At 38.3% G+C, this 11,189-nt stretch overlaps 1 protein-coding gene across 1 annotated transcript; it reads left to right on the top strand.

Annotated features, from left to right (window-relative positions):
• The first annotated feature begins 4,434 nt into the window (after nt 1-4,434).
• LOC125249613 (claudin-4-like) lies at nt 4,435-7,814 on the top strand. Its single transcript, XM_048161932.1, has one exon. It carries the CDS (start codon nt 4,824-4,826, stop codon nt 5,463-5,465), a length of 642 nt encoding a protein of 213 aa, XP_048017889.1. The 5' UTR covers nt 4,435-4,823; the 3' UTR covers nt 5,466-7,814.
• Nucleotides 7,815-11,189: the final 3,375 nt, after the last annotated feature.

Genomic DNA, 11,189 nt, shown 5'->3' with positions numbered 1-11,189 from the left:
GCCCAGCGTATGAATATTTAGCGAGTGAGTGTGTGTTCAGGTTTCACCTATTGTACATTGCGGGGACTACAGTAAACATCCCCAACAGAATAGCAGAATAGTAGTAAAACAAGAGAAATCAATGGAGTCCCCATGAAGATTTGTTTCTGTCATAAATCTACAAATTAAAGTTGTTTTAAAAACTACAGTTTAGCCACTGGAAATATACCACCACTGGAATGAGTTGTGAAAGTAGGTGGGGTGGGTTTTAAGAATAACAGTGGACAGTTTACCTTTTGTAAATGCAATTGTTCTGTTAATCAAACTAAATTGATATTTACAGCATAAATGAGTACACCCCCTGTGAACAAATACAAAAGATGTATTTTCTTTATGTTCACTAATACAATTCATGGAAAGATGGCAAAAACTAAAATGTATTAAACATATACCTAATAAAAACTGAGAAATAAATGTCATTGATAGCCATAAAATAAGTAAATTAAAGTAAAATAATGTTACAAGTTCATGACAAATTGTCACATCTGTGTCATTGTCACACTGCCCATCCTCCTGGATGATGAGCTCCTTAAATGCCCTGATCTTTAATGGGGAGTGTTGCTCAACTCGTCTCTACAGAATCCCCCACAGGCGCTCAAGATTGTTAAGACTGAGTGCAGTACATGTCCACAGAAGGTTTTTTACCTTGGGAGAATGCATATCCTCATTCATGAATGAGCATTCACTCCCTCACACCTTCAGCACTCATACATCCCTATATAAGAGCTTTACTACCACTAAACTTTACTGTGGGAACCAGGCACTTCTCACTAGTACTCCTCCTCTAGCAACACCATAACATTTTGGATGCTGTTAGATCCAAAATGATTGATTTAGTCTCATGAGGCCAGAGTATTGATTCCCAGAATCTATATTTTGTAAATATGGGCTTTGGAAATGGCTAATTGACTTTATTGTGCTTTGGCTACAGTAGGTAGTTCCAGTGAGAACAACAACCATGCATGTAATGTCTGCATGCTGCATATTACTCTGTGAGATAAACAGTTTTGCTGGCTCTGAGACACTTGGTATTTCTCCTGCTCTTTGTCTAGCGAAAAAATTTCTCATCACTAAATGAAAGCTTAAAATGAAGGCCTAATTATTTCAGGGGCCTTGTCACAAGTCCATTGTTTTTGAATTTCTGTGTTACTTTTGCTATATTTTCACACTTAAAACAATGATTTGGTAATCCTCTTGTCCTCTTTTGTGCTAAGAAATAAGTCTCCTGACAGTTCTCTCCCAAGTGGTTACATTGTTGTCAGCATTAAGTCTGAGAATGATTCAGTGGGCTATATAACACTTTTAATTCTCAAGAAATTACTTCTCTTTAAATGTTTTGGTTCAACATACTTATCTGTTGATCAGACATTGCCTTAAACTTACACCAGAAAATAATTATTTTGCTTTATTTAGTAACTTTTAGGAGGGTGTATTCATTTTTGCTAAACAACATTTTATCACCTTGTTAAGAAAATCTTATTTTCCTGAATAATTTTGACATGCTTCTTTGGTAATTGATTAAGCAAACTTGCTGGAACATTATCTCTAAAGAACCCTAACATGTCTTCTAAGTAATTGAGTAATTGCTGACTTTCAGAAGTTTCAGAGGGTGTGTACTCATTTATGCTGTGCACTGTATATCATATAAATAACTTTCTACAACTTCACCTGGTCTCATTGTTTTTGTAACTCTCCAAACTAAAACATAACCACTTTTCAACATTATCAACGAAACAGGCAGAAAAGTACAGACAATAACTTTAGTTATATGATATAGTATTGTATTATATAGATATTTTGAGCCAGTAATACTGTGGCTGCCTCTAAAACTAACCCTACAGAGAGAGAAAGAGAGAGAGAGAGAGAGAATTCTAAAATGTTTATTGTTCTATTTAGTGTTTTTTTTTTTTTTTTAGAATATAAAGAAAACGTAACAGACAAAGTGTAATAATAATTTATTCAGAAAATGGCAAAAAGCAGTACCAAAGTAGTCCAAACAATATGCTGCTTTCGAAGTGCCTTCTGGCGTTATACAATAGTTTTGTGAGAAGTATGGAGTGAAATTTTAGTTATTCAATCAAGCGCTGAAAATCTTATCCTGATCCACTCCGTGAAGGGGTGAATTTTATTTGTGATTAAATATTTATGATGTAGTTTCCAACTTTACGTCACAACAGATCATCAACACAGCCATTCCAAAATAATATAATAGCAGGACTGGAGACAATATCCCTTCCAAACAAAGCTCTAACACAACAATTATTATTCCTAAAGGGGGGAAGACAGAAACAGATTGCACAGGAATAATCTACATTTTAAAATTTAGAATAGATGATCAAATAAATGCAGCCTTGGTGAGCAGAAGAGACTTATACAGTATTTTTTTTATTTATTTACTTCATCCAGATTAGAGTGAATAAAACAGGATCTGGTGCCACTCATTTGTCAATTTGTACCAAAAAGGAATGTTGAATTAAATGTTGAACATTTAATCATAATGTAACATCACATAATTTCATCATCTGTCAAGATGTCTAAACTTTTGACTGATAGCATTCAAGGCTCTCAACTTCAGTCCTGGAGGGCCAGTGTGTGAACAAGCTAATCAGGATGTTCAGAATTACTTGTAAATTACAGAAGGGTGCTAAAATGGGACTGTACTAAAGTCTACAGCAGTGCTTCTCAAACCTCTGCTGGAAACCCTTCACCATTGCACATGTTGTCTCCCTCATCAGACACACCCAATTTAAGACAGTCTTTAGGTCTTTACTAATGAGCTGATGAGTTGAATCAGGTGTGTTAAATGAGGGAAACACACAAAATGTGCAGTGGTGGGAGGTCCCCAGGACAGGAGTTAAAAAACCCTGGTGTACAGTATATCATAAATTGTATGATCACATTTTATTGTAATGTGTCCTTGTTGCAGTTTAATTACACAAGTTCTCAAGTAATCTTTTTATGAGTATGAGTAATATTATTAACAACATGTACTTATTTTAGGGTTAGGGTTTGGTTTAGTGTTAGTTACTTGTAATAATGCATAATTTACTGTTTTAACTATATTAATACATGTAACACATGTAACAAGGACACATTAAAATCGAATCCTACTCCTGGAGGGCCAAAAAGTTTGAAGATTCCTGGAGAGTTTGTTTACTCTGCTTCCGAAGCAGTTGCTGAAATGTTCTCTAACCAACAAGTTCTTCTATTCCGTCCTACTGGAATCTGTCAATTAGTGTCCACCCCCAACCCCCCATCAAACCACCTGTATGTTTTACATTGGCACCACTATAAATTGATAATTTTCTCCTAACTTTCTCCTGTCTTATCCCTACTCTTTATCCTACATACCTCACGTGAACACAGTCCATAAAATGCATCAGCTGCCCTCAGCAGATATTCTGTAAGTTCTTAAGGCCTTTGCACCTTTACTCTTGTTCATCAGTGGAGACCTTCTTTCCACTGTGGTAGCCTCAATCAGATGTTCCCTTGATCCCTTCTCTTCCAACATTTTCCTCTTTTTACAGAATCTGTACAAGGTTACATGGCAAATGCCATACAATTTTGCCACAGATCTTACAGACTTTACCTGCTCTTTTACATCATCTGATGCTCTTTTCAAAATGCTGAGAGATCTCGGTTTGTCTTTCTCCAAGACCTGCATACTGAAATTCAATGAAAATGTATAAATACAATAAAAAAATTGCTTGGGGTAGGTTGTGACATGCTTCATTGACATTACAACTAACCCAGAGTCTTGCTGTTACAACTAAACCTGAGTTTTGTAGCCATGAACAAGCTCACCAGCTAACAGCCAAAACACTAGCACTAACAACTTCCATGAATAATGTGATGTCCTTACATTAATGCACCACTAGATGGCACTCAAGCTTCTTGAGTTAGATACAGTATATGTGTGCTGTGAAGTAACAGAGAATGCTGAGCATATGCATGCATGTTATCATGCATGTTCAAAAGAGTTATTAAAGTTTCCTAAGAGGAATACACTTTTTTTGTGCTTCTTGTCTACATAAAGACATAACATAAATATCCACAAAGACACAATAATACACACAAACATAATTTAACTTTGATGAGTTAAACTACAAAGCAGGCATTGCTGTCACAAAAATTAATGAAGCAAAAAAGTCACTTTCTTTCATCTAATTAGTTTTGCTGTGTCTGCCACGGGTCTCTACTTCCTCACATGTGGAAAAAGGATCAAACTGAGCATGTGTGAAGTGAATCAGGTGATTTGTTACTTGTTCCTGACTGGAGAAATTGGAAGTGTTACAACTGATCTGTGTTACTTACATCCATCCCTGTTCTCCTCCTATGCCATCATCTCTGTTTTGTTTGCTACCAAAGACCAAATAATTTTTTCATGGACAACATTTTCCCAAAAAGTTTTTGACCAAACTTTTTATTAACCTCTGGCATGAATGGAGTTTCCTGCAAAACAATCAACCTAATAACAACACAAATCTAGGAAATAAGTACTTTCTGGCTATCAGTGTCTCAGTTAAGGTTCTGGAGTTGTTTTGCACTAGAGAACTAAGCCTTGTCAGAACTGATGAGTAAGCATACCCACTCCTCAGCTCACTATTCATGTCTCATCAGCTGAGGAAAAAGAGGGATTTGTTATGAAACCATGGCAAAAACACAAAAGGATCCTCCACATTTCAACCACAGTGTTTTCTCCGCCCACAGCTGGAATGCAGTACAGCTGGTTTCCGTGCTCTGGGAAATAGATCTGCTCTACGGTCCTGAATAAACACGGACATATGGATATAAAAATTGAGTTTGCTAGTTTTGGGTTGGCCAGTGCAGGCTGGTTTTGCACCATCCTTACAAGATTTCTACCAATGTGGAAAGTAGGTGGAAGGGTGGAAAACACCACAACAACACTTCCATTGTACTGGGATGGAGTGTGGTTAAACTGGCAACACCACACAACTGGAAGGCTTCACTGCACCTTCTATCAGTCTCTGCTGTTTCTGACCGAACATTTCAACACCTGGAAAATCCTCATCATCACATCTATCGGAATGGGAGTTATTGCCATGGCAGTTTACGCTATTGGGTGGATACATTATCCTAGGAATATATGGTTTAAAGCTGCCTCCGGGCCATCGTTTGTTGTAAGTGGCCTGCCGTTACTGGTGGTGGTCTCCTGGACTACACATTTAACAGATTCGAATGCTAATGTCTTATTAACACGGGAATGGGGAGCAGCGATCTTCACTGGCTGGTTGGGCGTAGTGTTGCTTGAGGTGGGTGGTGGAGTGCTAAGCATTATTTGCTGTAGAGCAGTCCAGAAGCAAAGACAGGATGGAAGCCCAGCGCAAACTTCAGAGCCAGGGGTTCAGGTTCCACTCCACACCATTCACAGCACTACATTTATACAAAGCCCCCTTACTGGATGACTTTATTAATGGACTGACTTAGTAGACTGAGTTTCTAAGAATGTCTGTTGTTGCATCTACTCTAATAATTAATGAGATCTATGTTCTTGTGAACACTCATTGGTCATATTTTTCATGTTAGACAAAGAAACTTTGCTCTGGTTCATGAATCAGTGTTTGAAAACTGACATTTTGAATTTTGTTTGCCCTTCTTCTTTATGATCACCCCATTATCAGATCTACAAAAAATGGTGGATTCATTAAAAAGATTTTGGAATCTTGCTCTCTCTCTCTCTCTCTCTCTCTCTCTCTCTTTCTCTTTCATGTAAACATGCTTCTTCTTCTTCTGATATTTGCAGCAGACTATATGCATCAGAGGCGTATTGCTGCCCTCCTCAGTTCATATGAAGAACTACGCTTAATAGGTTATATCCTATTTAAGGTCCAGTTCGATGCAAAAAGATTATAACAACCTTAATTGTCTCACAGTCCTTAGTACTAAGAATTGATTCTGATGAATAAATTTTAACTCCAGATTCCAATAACTTTGAATATGTGAGATTTCTTTCTGTACGATGGATGACACATTTGCATCAATACATGTCACGCAGTTTCTGCATCTCCGCATGCATCTGCAATCTGGATGCTTTCCAACTATTGCCAGCCCATAATTCAAAGCACAATGCCCAAATCTTAGTCTAGTAACAACCACACGTCCTTCCTTCCCAATCTTATATTTTTTGAATGTTTCACTGTTGACTGAAATGAAAAATAATGTCTGCCTTTATTTCCCTCTTCCCATTCTTTGTGCCATAGTTTTGTTGTTCCTTGCTGAATAATATTTTTACACTCAACCCTTCCATACATTAAATCCAATTCAACTTCATTCCTGTATACAGGTTTTTGTTTTTTTGGCTATTTCATCAGCCTCTTCATTCCCACTGTATTCCCCATTTTAATTACTCTGTTTAATGCTACTATTTCTACTATTAAATCTGATCTAGCCTTACTCTTCCTTCCCTTTATTGCCTTTTTCCAGGTCTATTTTCCTCCACCCACCCAAGGGCCCATAAAATTGTCCCAAGCTCTGTAATGACTGACACATTATCTGACACTCGTTTTCCATTCGGGTAAACTTGTGAATACATTTTTATAAATATGCAAACTGTTCAGAGTGATTTCAGATTTGAAGTCCAAAAATATGCATGCATATTTTAATGCTGTATCTTGCAGTACAAAGTGCTTCAGCATTTTTCAAAATTCATTAGATTACTTAATTTTGACACTGTATTGACCTAATTATTATTGCCCCATTGGTATTATATATGTATTTTAAGTCTGTCATGATTCCAATCTCTTCTGTTCGATTATCTTGTGTTTAATTGACTCTTATTTTGAAGTATTGTTTTGTTCACTTTGTTCCTGTGTTCTGACTTCCTGTGTTTAGTTCCTGTTTCTTTTGTTTCATTGCCTGCCTTATTATGGGCTTTCACAATGGTAGTTATAGGAACTTATTTTTTAATTTATTTATTTATTTATTTTTTAATTGAGTTTACAATAGGGGAATATAGAGTCATAAGAACACTTGAAACAATGAAATCAAAATGTTGCATCTTGTATCAAAAATCAATCATCTAATACATCAAGTATCTTTTTTCAACAGTCAATATGTCTTAACAGCTTTATGATGTCCTGTATTGAGAAATAAAATATGAATTTTAATTATATTGTCCATTTCCAATAAACTGGTATCACATTTCATAAACAAGACCATTTTATCAGTTATAGTAACAAACTTGTAAAACAACTCAAAAATAAACAAAGAAACTTGGGACCAAAATAGTTTAGTATATATATTACCTACTGTAAGTACAACTGAAAAATAAATGTAAGATTGTTTCTTACTCCTCTTTACAACAACAGCATAATGACAAGAACCCTTCTTTAAACTTACTAATAAAGTAAGTTTAAAGAAGTTTTTTACTAAAATATTACATGAATAATATCTATTTACTATTTTAAAGTGTCAAGATCACCAGCTGAGTGCCTTTAATAGCCACCAGAGGGCACTCCAACCCAGACTATTGTCATTCCCTCATGGACTACATTTTCCATAATTCTCTGTTTGGACTCATCATCAATGATTGTCTTCAGCTGTATTTCATTAGCTCATTACCCCTGCCTATATAAGCCTGGTTCATTTTGGCATTCATGGTGAAGTCTTGTATGTGTCAGCACTGCATTTCTGAGTGTTCATTTGGTTTCCATCCTGTTTTGATGCCTGTGCCCTGTTATTGTTTGGACTGTGTTTATGACCTTTTGCCTGTTGTTGGATTACCCTTCAATAAACTACTGCATTTGGATCCTCAACCTTCATATCTCCAAGCAGTTTTATGTGAGTTTTTTGTTTTTTACTTTATTGGCAATTACATATATTACATTACTATCAGTGGGGTTATTAAATCTTTTATCCCTGATGGAAAAGGCCCCCAACAGTGAGATCTGGAAAAGAACCAACTACAGGCTTATTTTTTTTTTTTTTTTTTTTTTTTTTTTCATTTTTAATAAGGTGAAGTAGTTTCGGGGAAATACAACTGTTACGATTTCCTGATTGGTCTATGGGAGGAACGCAACAGCAAAATAGATGGTGGTGAATGTGCAACAGCAGGAAGCCACCCCATCTCCAGACCCAGAATTGTTTCACAACAACTCAACCACATATTTCACAAAAGAATGTAGTTTTTATTTACAAAGTCAAACAAAAGAAAAATCAGATTCAGAATGGGGTATTGCCAAAACAACTAACTCAAAATTACCCAAGTTACCTAAACTAAAAAAAAAAGTACAGCAAAATAAGACAACTCCCTAGCTAACGTAAAAAAGTTCTTACTCTTTAAAAAAGAGAAAAAGTTCAAAATAAAATGGCACCCACCTCCCTACTAACCCCACAATAAAGAAACATAAATCAAACTTCAAGTATACCATCGACAATTAATCAAATCATACAATAAATGATCATAGAAGTCACTTCTATCTTTCAAGTCTCAATCTTAAAGTGTAATAAGAGAGACAAAGGACAGAAACTCTACTTCAATAAGTGCAACAAATGAGGTAAAGATACACAGAGCCACGAGATACTTCCTTTACAACATCAAGTCTGGGGTTGCAGATGAGACCTCAAAGCTGTTGCATACAGTCAAGTCATCACCAACACAGCTCTGATGATAGCTGCAGCTTAAATACTCTCTCTCCCCTCCCATCATCCAATCATAACTGGATACTCATTAATGAAGTCAGGTGGTAACACTTGGTCTGTGGGGAGAGAGAGAAAGAGAAAAACATATGCAAAGCATAGTACAACAAAACCCCTTTCGGCTCTGGACGTAACAACGACGAATGAGTTTTAAAGGGATAGTTCCCCAAAAAATGTCATCATTTATTCACCTTCAAGATGTTCCAAACTTGTACGAGTTTCTTTCTTCTGCTGAACACAAAAGAAAATATTTTGAAGAATATGGGTAACCAAACAGGGCCTATGGAAGTCATTGGGGCATGGTTACCGACATTGTTCAAAATATCTTCTTAACTTGACAGTGAGTAAATGATGACTGAATTTTCATTTTTGGGTGAACTATGCCTATAAGTATTCTTTTTAAGGTACATTTATCCCAAGAATATTAACAAATTCAGTGTAATTATATAGATCACCTGTAACCTGATCAAGTCTGTAACAAAAATTAAACCTTTGTTAAACCAAACACTCCAAAAATAGTCTTGTTTATGAACAATAAATGTTGATTGTTCCAAATAACAGGGAATGGGGAGAAAAAAAAATTATTTGTAGACTAATTTCCATGCATCTAAAGCTTGTTCGTGAAATTTGGATGACTTAATGGGGAGTTTAGTACATTTAAAATCATAGGCAAGTAAAAAATTTAGAGCACCACATTTATTAAAGATTCAATTGGGGATAAAGAACCATACACAATTATTTTCACTAAGACAGTGCTTGATCCAGTTAATTACTATGAATTACTATACTGTTAAACATGTTAAAATCTAGAGCATGTAATCCTCTTTCTGATAAACTACTAAATATTGGTTTCCTTTTAACATATTCAGTTCTGCCTCTCCAAATAAAATTTTGTCAATTGCAGCACACTGTTACACTACAGAAGGGTCGGAGACAGGATTTCACAAACAGGGATGTTTATTGATACCAGCAGAGTTAAACAGGAGTGCAGGTGAGTAGAACACAAAGCAGTGATGATGAGTGATGAGTAGAATAGTGATACTGTCCTTTTGGGGTTGTAGAACTGGAGTACTGGAATGATGCTGGAGGAACTTGACGAAGAAGACGGAGAACACTCACACACAGGAGGAAATTCACACGAGGAGAACTGGAGATGCTGGAGACAGGTAAGTGGTTCGCTAGGAGTCCTTGAGGTAAGCATACAGGTAAGTTAGATGCAAACGAGACCGGACGAAGACTGTGTGTGAGTGTGAGTCCTTTATACTGCTAGTGATTGGCGTGCTGATGAGGTGCAGGTGTCGGTGATCAGTACTCTGGTGACTGGGTGTGCAGTGATTGGCTGATGGTAGAGCCTGGCGTGTCTGTGACAGTACCCCCCTCCCACGGCCCACTCCTGAGGGCCGAGGACCCCGGTGTCGTGGTGGTTGTCCTCTTCCACGTGGGGGAGGTCTGTCGGGATGGTTGGTGTGGAAAGTTTGCAGTAGATTGGGGTCGAGGATGTCATTTCTGGGGACCCAAGAGCGCTCCTCGGGACCGTAGCCTTCCCAGTCCACAAGATATTCTAGCAGACCACCACGGTGCCGGGAGTCCAAGATCTCATGAACCTCATAGGCTGTACTGTCGTCCGGGATGAGTGGAAGGGGGGGTTCGGCGGCTGCCACATCAGGCTCTGTGGAGACAGAAACAGAAGGGTGGTGAGGTTTTAAAAGTGAGACATGGAAAGTGGGGTGAATCCGATATTGTGGAGGAAGCTGAAGCTGATACATGACAAGGTTGATCTGCTTGGTGATGGAGAACGGGCCAACGAACCTGGGACTCAGCTTCTTGCAGGGCTGACGCAGTCTGATATCCCGTGTTGACAGCCAGACCTTCTGTCCCGGTTGGTAGGAGGGAGCGTTGGAGTGACGAAGGTCCACTGTCATCCTGCGTCTGCGCAGGGCTCGCTGCAGTTGGGGGTGTGCTGAGTCCCAGACCCTCTCGATCTCTCGGAACCAGTAGTCAACTGCTGGAACGTTCGATGGTTCCCCGGTCCAGGGGAACAGTGGGGGGTGGTAACCGAGTACGCAGTGGAATGGAGTGAGTCCAGTAGATGGTTGACGCAGAGAGTTTTGTGCGTACTCGGCCCAACCCAGATACTGGTTCCAAGAGTCCTGGTGGCCGTGACAGAAGGTACGGAGGAAGTGACCAATCTCCTGGATCTTCCTTTCCATCTGCCCGTTCGACTGAGGATGGTAGCCGGGAGAGACTGACGGTCACACCTAGGAGTGATAGGAAAGCCTTCCATACCCGAGAGATGATCTGAGGTCCTCTGTCTGAGACGATGTCTTCGGGAATACCATAGTATCTGAATACGTGATTAAACATGAGTTCAGCAGTTTCCATGGCGGTAGGTAGAGCTCTCAGGGGGATCAGACGACATGACTTGGAGAATCGGTCTACGATTACAAGGATGCAGGTATGGCCATCGGATGCTGGTAGGTCGGTGATAAAGT

Source organism: Megalobrama amblycephala, linkage group LG16 (genome assembly GCF_018812025.1).
Source record: "Megalobrama amblycephala isolate DHTTF-2021 linkage group LG16, ASM1881202v1, whole genome shotgun sequence".
Classification (NCBI taxonomy): domain Eukaryota; kingdom Metazoa; phylum Chordata; class Actinopteri; order Cypriniformes; family Xenocyprididae; genus Megalobrama; species Megalobrama amblycephala.
This window is presented reverse-complemented; position numbering and strand designations above follow the sequence as displayed.

Coding starts and splice junctions, on each gene's coding strand:
- LOC125249613 (XM_048161932.1), top strand. CDS start 4,824: ATGGATATAAAAATTGAGTTTGCTAGTTTTGGGTTGGCCAGTGCAGGC.